Raw genomic sequence first — 24606 nt, 5'->3', positions numbered from 1 at the left:
CTTAAGTCAAAATCAAGCTCCAATTTCTTAATTTCAATTTCTTTCGCAATCTCCTTCTCTTTGACAATTCGATTCTCTCTCTCAACCCTTAACTTAGCTGCTTCCAACTGTAATTTATGTTCTTCTAATTTATATTCCCGAAGTTTTAGTTCATGCTCCGACGAACTGCTAGCAACTGACACCTCAGCAGCGGGATGAGAAACGGGACTTTCCTCGCTCTCAGGTAGAATCGCTTTTTCTACCAGGCCTACAACTACAGCCTTGAACAACGTCTCCTTAAGCCTTCGATCATCAGTTGTAAGGCTAATATCATAATGTTCAGCAATTTCAACTAACTGGTCTTTTGTGCAATTCAGCAAAAGAACTTCCGAAGGACTCTCAATAAACTCCTCAACCACAGACATCTTACTATATTGCCTACACAGAGTGCACTCTAAACTGAACCAACAATAACACTATCAAATCGTAACCACGTTGTCTATGGTAGGAGTCTACTACTGTAATTCCTACAGCAATCACCAGTGTAAATCCCAATAGACCTAAATGACTTCAGTTACCCCCTCCACCCTCAAAATGAAGGTTCAAACAACGAACTCTGAAATACCATCCCAAAAGCCACGAACCACCTAGGTCTACCATTTGCCACAAAATGACACCATTTGTCCAACTGAACAAATACGCATCAAAACACTCTAAGCCACACAAAAGAATGCTCGGAGAAAGAGAGAGAAAAAAAAAAACACAGATTTCCGACAATCTGCCAATTAACAATATTCCACACCAAAAAAAAAGACTTGCGACTTGCGAGAACTAATTATTTGTGTTAGCAAACCAACAGCGTTCTTCCAACAATGCAACTGTGTGACGCTTGCTGGTCTGTCATTGAAGTCGCTCCAAGGAATAATATATAAAATAAAATGATTCAGATTTTTGCTGAAACTTTATTCAGTTTCCTGCTTTGTTTTGTTTGTTTGCAGCCTTGTTAACAACTATACAAAAGTGGTGCAGTACAGCATTTGCTTTGAAATGTGTATGTATGAAGGAAAAATATAGATGTAGTTGTCGATGAAGATATTATCCGACTATTACTGCTGTATATGTAAGTCATGGGCTATCAATGGGACAAAGTGATCCTAAAGAGCAACTTTAACAAACACCTTTATCCAAAGAGCATCTTGCATTGCCCCGGAATTGAAACTCAGGTCAGCTACTTGTTATTCAACAACACTAACAATTGTACCACTGATCACACATGGTAGATTTAAAAGTGGTATCTACAGTATTGTGATAGGCAAGCCAGCAGATCAGAAAAATCTGGCCCCCCAATGACCAGACTGGACGCTCATCGGCCCCCGGGTAATTTGAGTTTGAGACCCCTGGGTTATCTGGGTTTCCGGCAGCACTTTTTTGTGTCGGACTGACCAGCTAGCAGAGGACAAACCATAGATATCATATATAAAGGCTAGATGTCTTACGGCGGAGTCTAGAACGTCCTCACAGGCGGCCATCTTGCCACAGGTAAGCTTTCTGGCGGGATCTGTGGTACCTGAGGTAAGATCAGTGATCTGCAAACGCTAATACTCTTATCTCGCTGAAATCTTGACGTATTTATAAATGGTTTGGTTTCTTACAAACGTTATTAACATGGTTATAACTCTGTATGCTTTTATGCTTTTAGAAAATAACATAATAACATAATAACATAATAACATAATTATTCATAAGTATGCAGTGTCATAACTACATCTCTGACGTTTATGTTATGGTTATTTAAAAAGTACATACCACTACCAACCAGTGGCGGCTGGTGATTTTATTTTTTTGGGGGGGGGGCGCAATCATAGACATATATAGACTATGGGCGCAGTTGGGCAGTGCGGTTTAAATAGCACTCCACAATGAGAAAACAAAAACACAAGAGAGGTTTTGAGTAGAATATATTAAAAAACAAATATTTATTTCATGAAAACACAGTGCTCAACACTGTCCACTAACAACTCTCAACAAACTGTAAAATTAGGCATGAGAGGTTTAGAGCAGAATGGTTTAAGAAACATTAGGTTGGGTTCCAGAGGTTTAAATATTGGGTAGTAGAGGTTTAGAGTAGACTAGATTCAGAAACATTGGATGATACTACATGTTTTCGAATGCCAATTCGGTACCCTTCGTCCAACTGCTCTGCAATTAGCTTTAGGCTGTTAGTTAGATGGCTGCGGCAAGATTCGTGCTTCTTACATTTATCGTTGAAGTGCTTTAGATCCCTCATCCCCGTTGCAGTCCAGATTGTTTCAGTCCCAGGACTTTGGAACAGGCAGGGGAAACAAAAAAACGCATCACTCACTGAACAGCATACAGGCTTGAGGAGAAGCTACGGGTGTACGTCCTCCCGCAGTCGATACTCTGCTGCTGCATTTTTAAATCCGGACGTTCGGGTCCCATGTCTTTCAGTCTCTTCTTATCGACATCTGATCGTCGATTGAAACGTTTTCCTGTCGCCATACTCACAGAATCAAAGTCTCTGCTAGCTATGTTGCTCTCGTAGATACGTGAGATTTATATGGGATGTGAGGGAATGATAAAGGTCTCTGATTCGACGAATAGTCCAGTCGCGTTGAAATAAGAAACAATGTCATTGGTTAGGGCGCAAAATTTTGCGCCCCAGGATCGAACTTTCATCCGCCAATGAGAAGCTGTCCTTGCTCAAATGTATGAGAAAAGTATGAGAGCTCCCATTGACTTCCATTTGGCCGGCGCCCCTCCAGGGAGGAGGGGCTTATCTCAGTGATAACGAAAGGCAATATATTATATTTGGTCACATTTAAGTGGTTGTTGACAGGGGCTTACGGTCTCCCACACACATTTAACGCATTAACACAGAACATTTCCTATTTTAATTGTTTGGTATATAATGTTTTTTTAACTTTTTTTTTCCATCTCAAAATTTTAGGAGGGGCGGCGCCCTTGTGCCCTGTATTGACGCACCGCCACTGCTACCAACACAATGTTATGGGTGAGCGAGCTGACCAGTGGCAAGATGGCCGCCATGTGCGAACGTTCGACTCTGTCGGCCGGCAACGCTGGCGAGACATCTAGCCTTTATATATGATATCTATGGGACAAACCCCCAACTGGTTGGTAATCCATTTCCTTATTCAATGAGACACTGTTGGTGCACCAACTAAGTTCATTTAAATAAATGGTTCCAACTTTGTAGAAGTTTGTGCAATCAGTTGTGCGTTTGTTTGTGTTTGCGTGTGTGTGCAAATCCATGTGTGTTTGTTTGCACTAGCGGTCGCGGGGCAGGAGTGTGGCGTTCCTGTACGATCGCACCATGACCGTCACACCCTTGTAGGTCTATATTTAAGCCCTCAAGCTTTTGAGCTAGCTGGTGTTCACTGATGGGCTACAGGATAGCTAAGCTTACTTGCTGTTTACTACAGTCACTTACTATCGCTTCTTCAGGTACAAAATTGTTTTACAAGATAGACCGGACCAACACTAGCTGGGTAGCATGCTAAATTTAGTCTATATTTTGGCAGCAATGTACATGTTGTGTAGTGTTTTTGTCATTACATCAAAACTGTTATTTCTTCACATTATGTTTATATTCTTAGTTCATTTTTGAATGTTTTAAACTATAATTTATAGGCCCAATGGCTGTAACATGAATCTTGGAAGTTAATTTGAAAACATCTAAATAAACAATAAACCATTTTGTAGTCAGGTATGACATAAACTGTTTGCATATCTCAAATTTCAAGAGTAACAATGTCCTGATCATTAGTTTATATCCTCTGCAGTCAATCACAAAGGCTATCCTCTGCAGTCAAAGTGTTTTGTGTGTGTGCACAAGCGTCTACAAAGGCACACATGGACACACCCAATGGGGTGTGCATTATAGTAGTCATTGCCTTTATAGCTGGATCTTCTATCAGTAGAATTAAATGTGTGAATAACTTGGAGGATCAATCTGAATCATTCTTGTACGAGTCTTCAGAGAGCTGAAATATTTGAATTTCATGTTATTGAACAGCAGCTAAGTATTCCTTTGAGATCGGGCTCCCCGTTCTAAAGCTCAGTAAATGCTCTGAAGGATATGCATAAGGATTGTGAAATAAAGTCCCTAGCCTTTCTAAACACAACCTCAATGCTAGTGGTCTATTTACAGTGCATCCTTAATTCCATTTCCCTTGCGGTGCACCTCCCCCCTGTTTCTCCAGGGCCATTTCAAGAAGGCTCCCCTCTGTTCTTTGACAAGGGCTTGGGGGATGGCCCTGGACTGGTCCCAGCCTTGGCGGGGGAGGTGGTGCTGGTGCTGGGTGGAGGAGTGGGGGGGTTGTATGGTTAATGTACGGCTGGGGGGGGGGGGGGGGGGGTGGTCGTATCTCATGTCCTCTCTCCTCATCTGTCTCATGTTCTTCACTCTCCTCTTGTCTCTCAGCTGCACCTCTCCTCTCCTCTCCTCTCCTCTCCTCTCTTCTCCTCTGTCATGCCCCCTCTCCTCTCCTATCTCCACTTCTCACTCTTTTCCTGTCTCATCCCTCCCATTTCTCTTTCCTCCCATCGTGTGTGCTTTCTCTCTCTCTCTCTCTCTCTCTCTCTCTCTCTCTCTCTCTCTCTCTCTCTCTCTCTCTCCTCTGCTCTCTTCCACTGTGGACCCAATGGGCCCAGCCTGAGCATGAACATGTAAAGTAGTCCCAAAACTATTAGGGCAGGCATGATAGATGGACTAAACAATCACCAGCACCGTATGGGCAGATTATAGTGGTACTTAATATACAGCATTTAGAAGTACCACATAGCCGATGTATTATTATTATTGTTTTTATATTCACATGAATGCCAGTGAAAAATGAATATGAGTCTGATGGGCTTTTTTTTTTTAATCCTAATATTCTATTTCTTGTTGACAGGTGATGGAAATGGTTATGCTTATGCAATGGAAAGTAGTTGCCCTGTATTCCAGGACTTATAAAGTAACACATCATTAAAATGGCTTAAAAAGTGACTAGTACGCTATCAGTGGGGTTGTTTTGTAACCACAAGTTACAGCAATTTGAACTGAACATGTAGCCTAGCCTATAGTTCTATGTTCATCTTGGTGCTTCAGTCTGCTCCTTGAAAACAGCACTGCTCCCCACTGAGTCAGAATCATCTGCGGTACTAGACACTTGTGGATACTGATGCCCAAACAGCATGTCTGTTTGTTTGGACATTTGGAAGCTTTTGGCTCCAACACCTGCTTTTTTTTCTCTTATTTATTCGTGGCTCTTTTTATTCTTTTTATTCTATTTTCTGCTTGTCGGTGGCTTTCGTGGGCCATCACACTGCTGTGTGCTACATTGTCTTTAATCGTAAATGTTAACGCGCAATAACTAACTTGGTTGTGATTGGCCAGTGAGCCCGGTGCAGGAACACTTGTCAAAACTTGCTGTTGCTGAGAGACAGCGAGCTATGCTCTCTACATAGCTTCATTTATGAAATCTTTGGAGAACTTCTCAAGCGATCTAGAAAAAATAAACAGCAACATCTTATTTTTTTATATCTCACAACACCAAAGTTCTTCATTGGCTGGCTTTTGCGCCCTTGCATTTTCAAACAGAAATAACTGTGGTACGAAACAGTACTATTAGTGTTCAAATTCAAATGAATGAAATTGATTGGTGATATGGACTACCCTGTTAAAAAGAAGCAGGTTTGTCATGTCATGTGACTCTTCTGGCTTCTTACCCTGATGGTCACTGCTTCCACGGATGTGTATTCATTTCTCAATGACATTCTACACTTTCAGTTTAATTACAATACATTTACACACTTGCATTTTAATTATGATATCTTGCTGTCAGCAGTTAGTTTATTGATGTGACTGGCCTATTGATTAGGATCCCAGATACCCCTAATACTGTCTGATTCATCTGAATTTCTCCACTCATCTTGGGAGCAACACCATCCAGTTTAATGAAAATAAATGCTGGTCTCTGTCGAAGATCCTGTGCTTCTGTCTGGATTCATTGATTTTTTTAATTGAAGCTTTATTGCTTTTCACCCTCATCCCACGTCACCTTTAAAACAACTGTTCTCCTTCCTCATCACCTTTAGGTGTCCTAACAGTGATCTGACCTGTTCAATCTGTTGACCCCTTGTTTAGGAATATTTTTGTGTGCAAAACGCCTTGTCTTTATTTTTAATTGGAAAATGTATATTTTCCTACTGTGGTGTGTTTCAGCTGAGAACACATTGTGATTCCTCATTTGTTCTCTCTTCCTCCTTCCTCTGGTTGGAATAAACAGTGGCACTCGGAACTCTCTCCAACACCTTAGGGTGCACCAGCACTTGCCCCGTTCTCAGAGGATCATGGAAATGATGAGAGTTTGTTTTCTCACAGTGCACCAGAAATACGTACACATGCATTTTATGTATAGCTGTCAAACTATACATACACTTGTTGTCAAAACTGTCATGCACAGCTTAAAGACAAGAAACGGTGAGTAAGAAGAAAATGAAAACAGAGACAAGGAATTTGAGGAGCTGTTGTGTGCATTAGTGAAGACATATCAAGTTATTTTTGTAATACTGTTTGGGGATCCTGGCATAGTCAGGAATAATGCAGTGTTTAAACAGTGATTGATTTTGGAATTAAAAAGTGTGCAAGGATTTACTGCAAGGACTTGAATGCCTCAGCTGTTTATCAGCACAACAAATGGCTGGTTATGTGCTGTCCAACAGAGGTGCAATTGAAAGATCAATAGGTACGTGATTTACTAACTGGGGTACAGCTAATCAATACGTTTGAAAGTAAATGAAATATGCATTAGTCCTGGTTTTACTAAAGAGGGGTGGCACGGGGAGAATAGTCAAGCCATTCACTTTTATATATATATATTGATTGTATGACAGAGATCTCACTCAAGCTGTAATCGGCTCCCTGACCACACACGCTCACACCCCATCTTATCAGATTTGCAATATGATGTATGGGGTCTGAGGTACATATCACCATCTCAGTGTGAGATTAGTCTGTTGGTCAATCTCTCTTAAGGTCAGTCGGAGGACCTACTCCGCTCTTTATTCATTCAATTGAGTAATAAGGTTTTTTATTTTTTACAACTAGCTAACTAGCTATCAAAAAGGTACTGGTAATTAGCTGACCTGAAGCAGATGGACTCAACATCTAAACTCTGAGGTACACATTTACTATCACTCACAAGAAATGTGTACAGGCCAAGATCAAATAAATCATGCCTATAAAAAGGAATCATACTGTGTGACAAAATGTACTGGCAGAAAATCATCAGTACTTTTTCTATTAAGTTTACGGACATTTCCTTTCATAGATTCACGGTATATCCTCTGTACCATTCATAGACATTTCCTTTGATTCTAAAATGGAGAACTGCATATTATTGTAGTGTTATGAAACAATACAAAATACAATCAATCATCATCATTGCTTTTTATTTTTCAGTGACCACTTCTAAGTCCTTTTCATGAAAGTGCAGTGTCATGTTTTGCTGGGGTGGAGAACAACTTTAAGTCATCCACACCATGTCCTTTTAGAGTATGATGTCTTCCCTGCTGCTAGTTGACATCCCCCATTTGTGGATTTGTGCTTGTAGCTGACACTTGTAGAGCTGCAAGATAAGAAAGCATTGTTTTAGAAAAGTGTGTAAATCCACTAATAAATATGTAAAAACTATTCAGGTAGAGTTTGAGGGACACTAATCTTTCCACTAAAACTGCATTAAAACTGGACATTTGTTGTGGAGTCAGCATCAAGTTAGATCACTATAACCAGCAACAAAACAGCTATACAATATAATCCTATGGGGCAAGCATCTTCATCAAAGGAAACCACTTGTTTTTAACACAGGTAGGCTCAAAATGTTATTATAAGCATCTGACAACACAGAAAGGATCCCTACAGAAATAGACCTCTGTCTATTTGACATGAAAAAAAATTGTCTGAGAAAAGCACATCAGCATAAAAACAGGACTAGGTGAATTGTCAGTTTTCTCTTCATTCACTATAGAAAACTAATTTTCTCAAAATTTGTAACTACACACATTTAGAAAAATGTGATTCATTTTCTTAATTCTCTGCAAAAATGGCAGGTAGGTCAAAATGCCATTTTCACTGGACACCAGCTTTTGTAATCTGGCTGTTTTTGTGACATGTCTGATATTCATATTAAATTAACCATCCGGCACTTCCACTGATAACCACTTCTTATTACAAGAAATGCACTCTTTTGTAGAGCTCTACAACATGTATTTAAAATTACACAATGAACAACTTGCTGTTTGAACAGTAATAAAACAGCAACTGGCTTTGTAACGTGTTTTTCAGTAACATGCTATAAAAAGATGTTGCTGGTAAAAATGAGTCCAAATTCAAAATAGTTTAAGGACATGTCCATAGTGGATCTTTTGGACCCTGTATCTGGTGAAAGCTATGAGTAAAGGAAGACTGCCTTTTTGGCCTTTGCTATGGGTCATTGGAAGCTGAGACAACTACCTTTGGTCTATGTTTGACTGTGTGGTTGTATTTCAGTGTGTAGTGTATGTGGTATCTGAATCCGTATCCCTGAGAGTGTGTTTACCTCAGTGGTTGTCTTCCACAAGGCGTGTGTGTTTGAGGGGTAAAGAGAGTGGCAAAGAATTTGTGCTGGACCTGACTGCTGGTATGCATGTATGTATTCAAGCAGTATTGTGTTTAAAGTATGTGCAGACTGAACGTGTTGGGGGGTGGCACTCAGTAACAGCCCGTTACCTCATTTGGTCAGTCCAATTGCTTGCATTTATTATCCTAATGGGTTCTGGCTTGACAGTTGAGCATTTTTGCCCAGTTGAAATCTTGTGCGCTTCATAATCAAAATCGTCTCTCACACACAGACTCCGCCTCCTGTCTTTTAATAACAAATGCTCCCAGTTTTCTGATTTACTGAGGGCCACTGGATTCTAATGTGAATGAATATTTCTGCACAGTACTCCTTGCGGGGGTCCATCATTCATTTGTATAAAGGAGGTGGAATGTAAAAACAGTAGATGCTTTAATGGGGGATACAGACTGCATCAATTTATTGCACTGAGTGATGGAGCGAGCAGCCACCTCCCTGTCCTTCACCTCCCTCTACCACGTGCTCACCACCCATTAAGCTCCAAACAGATTGGCCCCCGGCCCTCTTCAGACCCGCGCTGATGCTCCACCAGCGGACGAGGGCTGGGGAAGCAGTAAATGGTATTCTTCACAGATCCCTGGAGTTTGGGAATTCTTTTTTTTTCTTTTTTACTTGTTTATGTGAGACTTATTACATCACACCTGACCATACATGTGATTCAGAATTTGCCAATATTTTCAGAATTTTCCATTTTCTAAAGGGTCATTCCACACCAAATCACCTAGAGCGCACAGGTCAGGTCATGTTAAATTTGTCCATTATTTTATCAATGTAACAGTGTTAAAAAAGTTGGTGCCCAAGGCCGAAAATGTCTAATTTTTACTAGTCTGAATCCACAGATGTTTAACCTCCCCACCAGTGGCTCAAATCGGAATGGACTTAGGTACAATTTATGCTGGATGTACAAAACATTTCATTTCATCTGTGTTCCTCAATACATTAGATCAGTGTTTACAAATGAGCATCTAGGGGATGTCTTAGTATTTCTTTCCTAGATGTTGATAATGTCTCGTACTTACATAGGTCTACCATTTCTGTGAAATTTGCTGTCCTTCAATTAAAATCAGAAGCTCCACAGTGAGATTGAATTGAATTGCCCTCAAAGTGAAAGATTTTGACCCTATATTTTTCAAAAGGGATTCATTGTAATTGCTTCAAGTACAAAGTAAGTACCAGTGTACCAGTAAGCAATGTACAGATGCATAAAAAGGAAGAATATGCTATTTTGTCTTCATTGTGAAATCAAATTGAATGAAAACAAGCAATTCACAAATGGAACTTTTAGTAGAAAAAAACTAGTTTAATGTTTAACTAGTTTTAACTAATTCTATGAATCACCTTTTTTCATTATATTATTCCACTATGAAGACAAAATAACACGTCCTTGATTTTTAGATATGTGTACATCAGTTACTGGTACTTACTTGTGAAAAGGTTTGATGCAAAATAGAATCAATCTCTGTTGAGAAAATATATGGTCAAAATTGATTGATAGACCTATGCAATTACCACATATGATCAAAATTTCGGAAAGAAATACCAAGAAATGCCTAAGATATTCATTTGTAAACATTGCTGTTTGCACGCTTATTAAAGATGTTCTGTTCTCATTTATTTCATATGTATGCTTGTATACATGTATTAATTCAGAAACACAGATCAAGTTGAAATTCAGTGGACATTATCTGGAGGATGTTTTGTACATCCAGTTTGTTTGTTTGTCAAATTTCAGCTAAATCCAATTTACAGGCATTGGTGGTGAGGTCATATGTGGATTCAGACCAGAAAAAAATTACACTGGTTTTGGCTTGGGGCACCATCTTGAATTTTTTTTTAACACAAACAACTATTTAAAAAAGAGTTTTTAAGATTTTACACTACATTAATAAAATTGACATACAGTATTTAACTGATTTTTTTCATGTAAATCCATGACATGAACTGTAAGGCTCTAGATGATTTGGCATAGAGTGACCCTAAAGTATCTAAAGCATGTGAGGTGTGCTGTGAGGAGGGCGACATGTTCAAAAGAGGGAAGAGGAGACATACAGTATGAGTTTCAAATCAAGCCATGTGTTTAAGTGCCACACTGGAGAGAGAATGTGTCCATAGTGCTTCTGGTATTGCAGTGGAAGTACCCAGCTGTGGCGGACTTCTCCTTCTCGGTCCCTTTAGCACTTCCACGACATTGTGTTGAGGCAGGCTGTGAAAGAACTCATCAGTTGTGCCCTGTGTTTATATTAGCTGGCCACCCCACTTTACAGGTTCAGATTGACTGTACAGAGCTCTTGTCACTGTCACCATGCCAGCAGTTAAAGATAACTCACTCAACCCCACCATTGCCAAGGATTACCTCAGCTCCTCGAAAGGAACAAGGAACCTTTGTAAGCGATAGTTAGCAATTCATTTGAATAAAGTTGTGAAAAACAGGATTGAGCCTTATTTACCAGATATGATGCATTTTTGTTGACACTGTTATACTGGGGAGTTTTTAGTGAGAGTTTTTATTCTTTATTTAACTCTTTATTCCCTCTCATTGTTCACACATCTTGCAGTATGTTACTCTCTTCACCCCTTCATCAGCATCCTTTTCTCTTTTCTTTCCTCTCATAATTCTCCCTCTGTATTTTCACATCCTAAACCTGTGTCATGAATTGTTCTTACCCCTCTCTCTCTTTCCTGTCTCTCCCTTTATCTTTTTACCTCTTTCTTTTCTTCCTTTCCTCTCTTCCTTTCCTCCTGTGTGGTGACAGATCATCCATGTGTGGGGCTCTGCTGTGTGTGCCCAGCGCTCTGACCCTCTCTCATTAATGCCCAGGCCAGTGTGAGGCCATATGGCAGAGCAAGACGAATAACGCCAGTGCTCAGCCATCACTTCTGCTGACAGAACTGCAGCCCATGGCACTATTTTGCCCTCACGTGATGCTCATGCACCAGTGTCCCCCCTCTCTCTCTCTCTCTCTCCCTCTCCTCCAGTGTCCTTCAGGCTGGCCACCTCCACACACTGCCCACCTCCACACACTGCCCAGCAGCCACTTCTCTGCTCTACCCTGGCTGCTGTCTTCAATGATCCCTCACATACTCTCATCTCTAACCCATCCTTGTCTACCTTTTTGCCTGTCCACCTCTTGCTCTTAGTCCTATTAGAGATGGATACACTGCACGGTTAACTTGAATTCTAATGTATTGTATAGGCCTGTTTTTGTTGAGCTGTTCAGATTACCCTTTCAATGTATCCTCTACCAAATCAGCGCCAGTTGCTGTTGCTTCTATTGTGTATGTGTGCATCTGTTTTGCCATGCCAGTAATTGTTATTTTACACATGCTGGTCATTTTAGGTTGTGGTTGGTTCAGGTCAGCATCCGCTAGAGTCTAGAGACAGAGACTTGCAGGAATAAAGACATCCTTCCAAAAACAGAAACTGTTTTTTTTTATTCAAGAACAGCACAGGAAGATTATGGATGTTAAATGTAAGTGATTTAAAGACCTGAATATGACAATCCAATTATAATTTAGATTAAGGTGCCATTGCCACAATCCAAATGTATTGATTTCTATTACCACGTTAAGCCTGTCCAAAATCAGAAATAAAAAAAAAATGAACATTGAACTGACTTTGTCTGAAATAAAAATAGACATATGATGGATTTAGGCCACCTATATGTGCAGTCTGAATGTAGCAGGTTTTTTTTTTTCTCAGACACTGTGTATGCTCCTGTCTCTGCATCTCTAGGTATCTCTCTAGATGGTCATTTTCATTGTATGTTGTGCCATCATGACTCATCAAACACATAGTTAATTACAATATTCAATATTAATGCTCCACTAGCATATTATCAGATTGTAAAGAACATTGCTTTCAGTAGTCAAAATATTTCTCTTGTCCTGTGTCCTTCAGTGGCCTTTGCTTGCACAAGCACACAAAAGGGCTAATCATTAAACTTCCATTCAGCTGTAGTCCTTTAATTGAATGAATCAGCAGCCTCATTATTGTCAATGTGTAATTAGCTGATTAAGAAACAGGGGCTAGGCATCCTGGAGGAGGGGCTTGAGAAATGATTGCTTTTGATGACTGTAGCACAGGTGATTATCATGATGTTAAGAGGGTCTGTTACAGTCATAGTCATAGTCATGTGTTGGGCTTTTAAACAGAATACACCCAATTTAAAGTCTAGCTAATTCAAGTGCTTGGTGTGAAACCTGTGTTCCTGATTAACCATCTTTCCCTCAGGGAATATTATTTAACTACCCCTCATCCACCCAACCTGATCATTAAAGAAGGGAAGTCATCGGAAAAGAAGCACAGGTCAATTTAGGCAGAAAAAGCAAATCTACATGCCAGTGAGACATTAAACATCAGTTTTAGTTCTCTATTCCCAAGCAAAATTCTGAGGAGACAAAATTATGTTAAATCAAGGAATTGAATACTAACTTAAGTGTTCTGATGCATCTTAGCCTAGCAGAGCCAGGCAAAAAATCTCTACATTCATTTTGATTTTGAAACATCCTAGTGGGGTTAGGGGCATGCATTTGTACTCAAAATTATTCAAACCTCCTAACCATCAAGACATTTCAGGACAGTCACAGAATTTTGTAGAAAGTTATGCCCTATTTTGCAAATGTGCCGAACTATGTCAAAAATCTTGACAGAAATCCCTCTAGATTTCACACTCACAAATTTCACAAGGAAATGAATGCTTTTGTTTCAGCTGAGCTCAATTGCCACATGAAAACCCATTTTATCACAAAAGAACGAAGACAGTAATCCATGCTTTCATTACATCCAGTTACAATCAGAAATACGTCAAATCCCTATATTCGGGTTTGCTAAAACCACCCTCTCTCACTTTTGTCCAAAACATGGCAGCTAGCATATGAGTCTCCCCCTCCATGTTAGGTTCTTCCCAACCATTGCCACCTTTAAAACTTGTTTAAAACACCAATTTTATTCTTTACCTTTTAAATTGCCCCCTGAATGTTTAGGCATCTCTGAGTTGTGTTTTAAGGGATTTTCTTTTTCCTTGTATTACTTATTTATTCATCACTTATTTATAATTATTTATTGTCCATCTAAAGTTGGGGTTAGACTACACATATTGTAGAATCTGAAGATATTTTAAAAAGATGGGTATGGCAAACTGACTATCATCCAGTTCTCATGGTGACTAAGGATACCATACTAGATTACTAGGGTCACATACTGCCCAACTTCAAAATCACAGCACCAAGTCATGACTGGCCTGTCCAGTCTCTGATCAGATGTTTTCTGATTTGACGCATTCATTAGTTGAGACGGGGAGCATCATACACTTGATGACTCTCGATTGTTAGGCCAACAAAATCAAACATTTTGAAATTTTGAACAGTTTGAAACAAGGAAGTAGAATCTGTGGCCATCATAGATAATCCGCTGATCTGTGAAACCCCATTTTAATATGCTGTTGACCCTCTATATGCCACCAATACAGGTCCAACCTGAGGCATGGACTCTACAACACCACTGAAGGTGGCCTGTGCTCTCTGGCACCAACACATCACTGCTGGATGCTTAAAGAGTTGCAAGGTGGAGTAGACAAGGAAACTCATTGTCCCACCGCATCCCACAGATCCTTGATCAGATTGAAGTCTGAGGAATTTGGAGACCAGGGGGTCCTTACAGAAACATCCTGACTCTAAAATCCTACTTCATCTGTCTAGTAACCATGGAGATTATGACTCTAATTTAAGACAATAGCTATAGCAGAAGGTCAGATCCTGAATTCAAAATCCTATCTTAAATCTAGATAAAGAAATGGTATTACAACCCTAACTTCCCAAAATATCCCAAATACCGTCCTATCTTTAGGGTGACCCTGGGCGAGCTAACCTGGCACTGTAGCACTTTATGATGCACACACCCAGGTACGTGCAAGTGCAAATTGAGGGAATTTACAAGCTTATAATTCATTTGAGTGGCTTTGTAGAGTTCTTACAAGGGGGTAAATCAAATTTCTGTCTCCTCCAAATCTGACATTTTAATTGTGGTGTCTCAGCCCACCTCTTCACCTCACAACCACCAGAAACACCTGTGTCTAATGTTGGTCAGTGGTAACCAATACAGCCTAAATACAAAGTATATAAGTTAACAAACAGTAAAGTAGCTACCTGCAAGTTGTGTCTTAGCCTCATAGTGGACCTTCCCTATTATGTCCATGATACAGGTGTTGGATAGCCCTAGCACTGGGGCATCGCTGCTGCCACCTACAGTTTCTCTGATTGAGGTGTAGCGCAGCCTTTTTTAAAACATTTTTTGTGGCCTTTGTGGTCCGGTGTATGCCGAACACAGCAGACCTCTCAACGATTGTAGCCACACCTTCTCTTTATGACAAAATTGACTTCAATGACTTCTGTCTTCATGACAAAATTGTATTAATATAAAATGCGTCTTTAGTTTTCTTCTGAGGAGACTAACACTAACACTCGTAATGGATTTGTGAATAAAATGTACTGGTCTATCTTGAAACTGGATACATGATAATCTCATATGTATGTATCTGCATGCATGTTTGGGAGATACCACAGTGTGCTGAGCGCTTGGTCCAGGTTTGTTTAAGAAACATGGTAAGTGAAAGACTGATGTCTCATTTGTCTTCTCTGATTCAGTGAAAAGACCAAATCATAGTCTAGGCTGCGTAACAAAACCTAGATATCTGCTAGGGGGTGCAGACCATGTCACCTGCTTGTGACATTTTGAAAGGGTGCCAGGTGTTGAAAGTCTTTGTCACTCTCTATGATTGGATGAGAAAAAATGTGAAGTATGTTTTTTGCCTTCTTGACATGTCTACGGTTCTCTAGCTGCCTTGAATACTCCACATCATGATGACAGCGCTTCTCAACAGCACTGTTAAGCAGTGAAAAGCAAATAGATTTGGATCTGTTTTTACCCATCCCTGCTGAACACTGTTTTTACCCATCCCTGCTGAACGCTGTTTTTACCCATCCCTGCTGAACGCTGTTTTTACCCATCCCTGCTGAACGCTTTGCATCTATGCAGCCCTTAATGCAATATGCATTAAGATTTTTTGTAAATTGTGCCCCAGTAACCCTTCTGTCAGTTGGGACCAGACATGTGCATTGATAAATCATGGGTACCCAGAACCCTGTTCTTGGATCATGGTTTGTTCCTCCTTAGACCACTTTCGATAGGTACTTACTACTGCTGAATAGGAGCTCCTCACGAGACTTGCCAGTTTGACAAGACCCAGTCTGGCCATAATGGTTCGGCTCTTATCAAAGTCACTCAGACATTTATACCTGCCCATTTCTCACGGATTCAGCATGCAGACTATGAGCCTCATTTACTAACAGGATTGCGCCCATTTCAGGCGTAAAATAGCGGGTAAAGACATAAAACCCTATTTCCAAAAGAGGCGCACCTGAGTAAAAGCGCAGATTACCGCTGCTAGGAAGTGGGTGTGGGAAAGTGGGTGTTCGTCGCAAAGAGATGGGAGGAGATGCGTAAAGTGCGCCTAATTATGTATTAGTAACGAAACAAGAAGTGTTTTAGCATGACATATCAGCTGCTAAATTAAAACTATGTGCCTGCGAGAAATTAGAAAAATGTTTATATTTGATATATCATTTAATATAGGCATACAAACAAATACAAACTGTCCCACCAGCTAGCTGTTCGGGAAAAGTTTGGCCAAGTCTTACCCAGAATCGCCGTTCATTGTATGGTTTAAACGGTATTTCATAGTTCAAGCACACCGAGTACAGTGCACACCTTCTGCGTAGGAGTAACGCGTATCTATTCAGGAAAAGTACTTGTACTCGAAGTACACTAACTAAACTACCGGTAAGTAAATTGTAGAGACAGAGCAGCATATTCATTTCACCTTCCATGTTTATTTTGATGTTATAGCCCATGGGTCGGCAACAGGCGGCCCGCGGGCAAATTGTGGCCCGCCAGTACATTTTTTGAGCCCGTCAAATTATTCCGATCGTAGCAGTTTTTTTTTTAAAGAGACAGTTTTTATACTACAACATTAATTCATGAAATAATACCCCGCTAATGGTTAGATTAACATTTTACTTTTATTTTGAAACCGGAAACTGGGTTTCCTGTCATTGACTTTTCTGAAGTTTTTTATCGCTACATCTCACTACTGACAGATCGCCTGAGGAGAAACAGTGTGTTTTACAGTTATGGCTAGTAATCCTAAACGCCCGCGTCTATTCTCACTGGATGAGACAGTATTTATGTGCACCAACGATGACGAGCCACCACGTTTGGATGACAGACCATGTTGATGTCAAATTTCAAAAACGTATTAGAAATAGTAATATTATCTAGCATCCTCCTGTTTGTTCTGGCAAGGCAACCCTCTCGTAACGTCTTCGTATGGCTGTCACAGAGAAGTGTCGGTTGGTTTATAACTAGCATCTCTGAATTGACATCGCTAGATCAATGAAATTTAAATGGATCGTAAACCCATGACACCTTTATTGGGGGACTTTTATAGGACGTTCAATAAAGCTAATTTTAACGTTACCTCACTCATAGAAATGACAAGTCACTTTGTTACTTCTAAGCAAGCACCAGTGTCAGTCAGTGAGAGCTGTTTTTGTGCACCAATAATGACAACGTGGGTAATCGGCTGTGTTTTCTGTTTGTGGAAGTCAGAAAAAACGTCTTTTAAAATTTGTATCGTCATCTCGTTTTGTAAGACTATTTTGCCAGCTAACCTGCTAGCTAGCTACCTTGTCTGAGGTAATGTTAGTCGATAGCGAGCTATTGAGTGCACCAGCCTCATCACTCCTTAAATTGAAGACATAGCTAGATCATTGACATTGTACCCTTTGCAAACCACAACAACTTTGTTGCAGACGAGACACATGGGCTTTCCATTAGTGAAGCCGGGTAAGATAAAGGCAAAGTTTAATAGGCTCTGTTGTCGTTGTCAACTTTCCTCTTCCGACTTTTTGACAAAGACATTGTATGCTAATTTCTCTCTGCACGCTATTTTCCCAAACAATAAACATTGTAAGGAGGTGCGTCAACCAACTATTTCGAAATAAAAGTAGTCTAAGATGGACTCTAAGTAGTAGCCTAGGTCTAATTAGGAGGCTCAATGTTGAAAAAACTTCGTCATTGCTATTATTCACAATAGGCAAGGCTATATTGACAGGGGGATAAGACAGAGTTCGTCAAAATAATTAAATTATTCAAACAGACAACCAATGGGCTCATTCACATGGTTTATTATCATTAGTTATTTGTAGTAGACCTATCCATTCTCCATGTAGGCCTAGTTGTTGCGAGTGCACCTATTGCAGCGTCTTAATATGCAGTAACCCAGACTTTGGCCCGCCACCTAGTGGCGAGGAAAAAAACTGGCCCGCCGCCCAAGTTACTTGCCGACCCCTGTTATAGCCTCTCAAGTGCAAGCTACCCCCAGTGCCATGGCAACCTACAACTACAGTTTTCAAATGTATCTGCCTAGGGCAGCGTTTTTGAAAAGCATGGTTTTCAGTGTTGGAATACGCCGTTTTAAAGTAAGGGGTGTCGTGTATTCCTACCAGACTATTTAATGGGATGCTATGGAGCAGTTAACCTGGATATTAACTATCCTAGCTATCTCTAGCTAGAGACCCATCTTAACAGTTTGCAGTTGCCTGTGTGTGATTAACTCATGTTAATATGTGTGAATATGAACTTTCTTGTGAACATAAACTCGTTAATATGAAGCTGCACAGGCACCCTGAGGGGTAACCATAGCAACCCATACACTCAATGTTCGCTGAAAAGTTTAATTTCCCCAAATCAGCTTACCAATAAAAGACAGTCTTGAATTCAAAGTGATCACAACTTTTAATGTGGACGGAAGGGCTAAACGGAAAAATATTTATGAGTTTCTATATTTACCTGGGTTAGTTTGCTGTAACCTCGTGTACCAAAAGCTCTAATTCTAATTTTAGCTCATCATCCACGGTGGAACACACAGGCTCTTTCTTCCCTATTTTCGCGGAGCGCTAAATAACACTAATGGGCGGTGTTAGGCGCAGATGACGCGACGAGGGTTCTTGTTTGATAAATAGGATGCAAAATACCGTGCGTTATTTGCGGTTTGGCAAAGGCGCAGATTAAGCTGCGGTCGCAATGTTAGTAAATGAGGCCCTATAAGAGCAGATTGTTCACTTACTGCCTGATATATCACAAGACTTGCAAGACTTGAATATGTAATATGCTCGATCTATGGTTATGGATATAGTATTTAGCAGACGTTTTTGTCCAAGTGACTAACAAAACATTTAAAAAGACATTAGAAAACAGATCAAAATAAAAACAAAAACCAGCACAGGAGTTACATGTGTTCTCAAACTACCTCATGAAGCTGATTGAGAGAATGGCAAGAGTGTGCTAAGCTGTTATCATAGCAAAAGGTGGCTACTTTAAAGAATCTAAAATATAAAACATATTCTGGTTTGTTTAACACCTTTTGTTTACTTACGTAATTTCAGTGCGTTCTTTCATAGTTTTGATGTAGAAAATAAAAATAAAGAAAAACCACAAGGTATGTCCAAACCTTTGACTGGTACTGGATGATAAATACAAAATTGATAGTGGGTGGAAATAGAGAGAGCCAGCATTCAAGGTATAGGTTTGCAGAACATCTTAGTGGGTATACAGTGTGCTCATAAGGTTTTCATTATAAGGATAAGCAGAGCTATGAAGCCGAAAACGATGTCATTGATGGCCTTTTATATTGCGGGTCATTAGGCTGGCACACAATATGTGTACAAGATGTATCACAAAGTAGAAATTGTGCTTAACAGTTGGGTGGGAATGGGCAGCTGTCAGCAGAGGGTTTCTGCAATAGGATCAGGTGGGAAGACTGCAGCAGCATCCTACCGTAGAGATAGGTTTAACCGAAGAGACAAAGGTCCAATAAACACTTCTCTCAATCAGAGGTCTCAATCACCATCACTAATATTTAATGGATGGACGGACGGACGGACAGATAGATAGATAAAAAAGCCATCGTGTGCCTGTGTCTGAAGGATCAAAATGCTAATGCAATCAGGTAACTGTTAATCAGCCCACAGCCTGACATTTTCTCAAGGGCCCCCTCTCATTTATGACTTAGCACCTCAATCCAGTGCAACCCTTCTGCAGGCCACCTGCTTTTTGTCAACCTCTCAATTATGTTTGCTTTCAGTTGTCTTGTATCAGTCAGTTGATAGAATGCAACCGATGTGTTAAAGTCTCTTTGTGGTAGCACACTCTGCTTGTCAGCTTTCAGATTAAATCAGACAGTTCCTTAATTTTTGGGTGATTCTGCAATTTGCGAATTTAGACCAAAATCAGTAATTTACCGCATTTTTGGAGACGCTGGATATTTTCTTGTTTACCACATAAATGTATCATAAAATTGCAGAAAAAAGTCTTGATGTTAAATAGCAACTTATTTCTGCTTCTTCTGCAGCAATAAGGAGTTATGTTCCAAAATGAGCACGCTAACTACCTAAAAGGCATGCAAGAACCTTGCAAACACCACCAACAGCCCAGTTGACACTGATAGAAGCTTGCCAACACACTAACTGGTGTCTTTTGGCAGTATAGCTGGCAATGTCATGCTGTGAAAGCTTTTCTTCCATTTTTGCAGGGTATTCCAGCCTGGTACACAGACACATAGGGCATATTCTGGATGGATAGTGGGAAAGACACAGGTGTTTATCTATCCTTCACATGACCATATGCTATAAAAATGAATTTGAGGATGGTACCAAAACTAGTTGCCTATAAAACCATACCTCAAAAAGTGTCAAATTGTTGCAAAGTGTTACTTTAATGTCCCGCTCGTTTGGTGTCAGGTATGTGATGGATTGACGAGGTGAAATTACCGGATTGACGTTCACAACATAGCTGGATCTACAACGGTTATGTAATTCCGTGCCTCCAACTCATCCTGTCTATGTACAGAACACTCCTGTCCGTCCCTGACCAAGGCGGACGGTTCACTTGGTCCCCGGGCGCTTACAAGCTGCCCACTGCTCCTGGGAGGTCCAGGAGGAAGGACGGTCCAGGATAGGAAAAAGGCAGAGAATAAATTCACCGCGACCTCAGGCCTGCGTGTGCGTGTATGTGTGTGTCCTGTGTCGCCTCCATATATATGCACGTGTGTGTTGCAGTGTGTCGTGTGTGCCATTAAAAACCTGAATTATTAAATCGTAAGAATTGTCCCCTGAAGCAATTCGAATCACCTCAGTCAGCCCACCGTCTTCAGCTATGTTGATGGTCCGACAGTCACCTGCAACCCAAACTGCTACAGCGTTGGTCACCTTTTCACGGACTGGTCTAGTTATTTTCCTAGAGAAGTCGTGGAGTGTGGGTTGGCGACTATCTAACCTGGGACTGCTTTCTGTCGGGTGCTTTGCATTAAGGTGATAACTTAAAGACGAGCTGCTTCTGTGATAGCTAAATTCAGCTTGACAAATGCTACATACAATTTTAGTTTTGTAGATTGTTCCGTCATTTTGCCTCTTAAACAGAAACTTTCCGCCCAACAATCCCTCAGCTCTCTCCATCTTCAACTACCGTCTCGGTCTCTCCTATCTAACTTACTGCAGACATGCGACGGTTTCGTGTCAGGGGTCAATGCACACCGGAAGTAAACAAAGTTGCGTTAACTGCGTTACAATATTTTATCGCATTAATCTAGGCCACAATAATCTCATAGATTAACCCGTTAACTTTGACAGCCCTACTTAAAATATACACTTTGAAATAAACAAAAAGTAGGCTATGCTTGACTGTTGTTTGCATGTAGGCTATGCGAAGCTAGTGCTTGGGTATTGTTGTAGATCTCGGGCAGGGCTGTGTCAGAAAAGAAACGTCTTGATGGTATTGTGTACCTCGGCTCTAAAGTGTAAATCATGTTATGAAAACCTGTATTTTCTACCACACTATATGGACGAAGGTCTTTGCATATAAAATGAGAGATTGATTCTGTGATGCGATTAGCCTTTTCTGAACTGCTGGGGAGCTTACTGAAACATGTATCCAGCGTTTGTTGTTTGCTGCTAGCAGGTTTGGCTTCCTCCGCTGTTTTGTCTGATAACTCAGGATGGTGTCGAGTGATATGGGCATGTATGTTGGTCGTATTACCACAATACTTTATCTTTCCGTGGCATAGTTTGCAGACAGCATTGCGCATGTCTAACACATTTTTCCTAGTAAATTATGTAAACCAAAGTTCTTCCAGACGTGCGATTTAAACTGTTGAGGTGCAGCATGAATTTCGGGACTAACGTCTGACATGTTTGCCGTCCAAAATGTTAGCCTTTGTATTCCTACCTAGCTACTATGTGTGAAGCTGCGCTTCTAGCCGGAAGGAACTCATGAACAAATAGAATGCTGCAGGAAAATCTGTAGGATTATAAGCGGCAACGTTTTTTTCCGCCTTGAATAAAATAATTAAAAGTAGGCTACAGACAAAATATCGATTTGGGAGGCAGCGTGGCGATATAAAAATCGTCACACACAAGAGTTGTGATTTGTAACTGAATCGATTCCCCCCCCCCCCCCCCCCCCCCCATCCCTAATATACACCAAATAGTGGCTTTATAAATAGCTTTTTCACCAAGCTCCTCAATGTTCACAACCACCAATATGAGGAGATTTCAATTGTGCCTTGGACCCTGGCCTAGACTGGTCTTCACCAAGGGAAATCCACCCATCTCAAACTGCTGCAGCTATTAAAAACTTCAAGGAAGAATATAGTCTGTTTGACCCCTGGAGGTTAGCAAACCCAAAAGGGAAAACGCTTTCACCAGTACACCAAATATAATCCTGAATTGATTATTTTTTGCTGGATGCCAAATTTATTCCCTTCACTAGTCAAGTAATGAATCAATTAAAAATGAATATTATTCCTCGATTTCTTTACCTTTTTTTTTTTTTTAAATATCCCCATTTTTATTCCTAAAATCAGATTGAAGGAGCTTGATAAAACCCATATCAAGACTTGAGCTGGAAAACAGTCAAGGATCCGTGAGTCTTACCTGCAGAAACCAAAAAGGTCAGGGCATGCAATATACAGAATATTTTTGAATGGATAGTTTAGATAGATAGATAGATGGATACTTTATTAATCCCGAGGGAAATTTAGGTCATCCAGTAGCTTATACACATACACAAATACACTTATACACCTCACCGACATACATAGATAAATCACATATACATACACATAGGGAGAACATATTCACACAGAGTGTTTCCAGATACAGGAAAGGGTCTGACCCTACTGTACAGAGTGCACTGTTTAGGGCTCCGTGGATGGGGCACTGGTCTGGGTGAGGATGGGGCACTGGTCTGGGTGAGGATGGGGCACTGGTCTGGGTGAGGATGGGGCACTGGTCTGGGTGAGGATGGAACCATCCCAGTTCATTCCTTAGCCGCTTCACCATTCCAACCCATAGAGCTGGTGGGAATCAACAATCCTGTTGGTATTACAAACACTCAAAATCTGGTCCAAGTTCCGCAAACCTTTCAACATACAAGGACCCAATCATACTTCACTCGTGCAAAGCTCAATCTAGTACATGTATTATACTATAGTATTATAGTACATGCACTGCCATTTTCACCAGCTATTTTCACCATCAAAATAGGGCTCTGAGTCTGTTCTTTGCATTACTAGCAGATTTGCCTGCACTTGTTAATGCCAAGCATATGTTCCTTTTTCTATACATCTTTTTTGTTTCATAATACTTTTTCTTAACATGCACTTTTCCCTCATGTATTTACATTCAAACATTTGTTGGTTTATGGTAAATGTACTGTTTTCATCAGACAGAGCTGAAAATAATCAGTGTGCTGCCTTCACTAGTGATCTGACATGCCCCCCATACAGCACATCACCCGCCGTGTCAGTGTCTATTTCCCACACTGGTGCAGGGATAGAATGTGTGTGTGCTGCCAGTTGTCAGGGGAGAGCACAGTATACCCAGCATGCTGAGAGGCCACTGACAGTCGCTTCCTCTCCCTGTCCTACGCACAGATAAATTAGTCATCATGCTTTGAACTGCAGATAAAGAAATCAGAGAATGATCCCGGGATGTGCCAGTGTCTGCGGAGAGGGTAGAGGGGAAAAGGATAGATGCGACTGGATACAGAGTGATTTGAGGAGTGGGCCATGGACAGGACATGGATCTCTTACTGAAATAAGATCCAGTGGGAGGGCCAGTTATTGTTTATAGAGACTATTAAAGGGATGAATGACAGCTCTACCATCTCTGTATTTATTTTACAAGTCATTCCATGCTTGTCATCAATGTATGATTTCAATAATGTTATTCCCGTGTAAAGTTATTCCCCATTTATTCAATCTGTAATGTATACTGTACATCCGAGAATAACTTATCAAGACCAGAGTGCTATTGGGTTTCACAAGGGACAGGAGGAAATCTGTTGAGTTGCTGACTAGCGATCACTTTATCCTCAGCATCCTCACCCATCACCCTCTACACCTGCTCCAGTGTGCAACTGAGCCTGCCTGGATGTTTTCAACTCACTTCCGGACTCTCACTCTCTCTTTGTCCCCGTTTTCTCCCTAAGATCTGGCACCCAAATGATTTAGGCTGAACCTCCATATTGCACTCTTCTACTCTCTTTTCTGTTCCCTTCTCTCTGATTTCTTGTGGGCTGTCAGCAGGCCTGGAGGCCTATGTGTACACAACTGTGTTCCACATGGCCCCTAGTGAATGGGCCCTTTCATGGCCCTGCCTGGAGCCTTTCATCAGCCTCCTTGCCCCCAAACCCAGGGGCTGGGTGTCCCAGGCCAAAACACCTGGTAAGCATGGGGCAACACGTGGCATGAGTACTAACAAAAGCTACTCTGTTAGAACTTTTATTGTGAATGAATTTTTTTCCCCTCTAGGC

At 40.7% G+C, this 24606-nt stretch overlaps 1 protein-coding gene across 2 annotated transcripts in view; it reads right to left on the bottom strand.

Moving 5' to 3' along the window:
- Positions 1 to 7438: 7438 nt before the first annotated feature.
- LOC105909402 overlaps positions 7439 to 24606 on the bottom strand; it is a 48186-nt gene continuing 31018 nt past the window's right edge. The window contains exon 6 of one of the 2 annotated variants that reach the window (XM_012838030.2): positions 7439 to 7631. In XM_012838030.2, coding sequence (XP_012693484.2) covers positions 7554 to 7631 — 78 coding nt within the window. In that variant the 3' untranslated portion in view covers positions 7439 to 7553. Of the gene's footprint in view, positions 7632 to 22897; positions 23166 to 24606 lie in introns of those variants that run through there. The other variant, XM_031580811.2, reaches the window with a different exon arrangement.

This window comes from Clupea harengus, chromosome 14, assembly GCF_900700415.2.
Source record: "Clupea harengus chromosome 14, Ch_v2.0.2, whole genome shotgun sequence".
NCBI lineage: Eukaryota > Metazoa > Chordata > Actinopteri > Clupeiformes > Clupeidae > Clupea > Clupea harengus.
The sequence above is the reverse complement of the archived record's forward strand: the minus strand, read 5'-3'. Positions and strand labels throughout refer to the sequence as shown.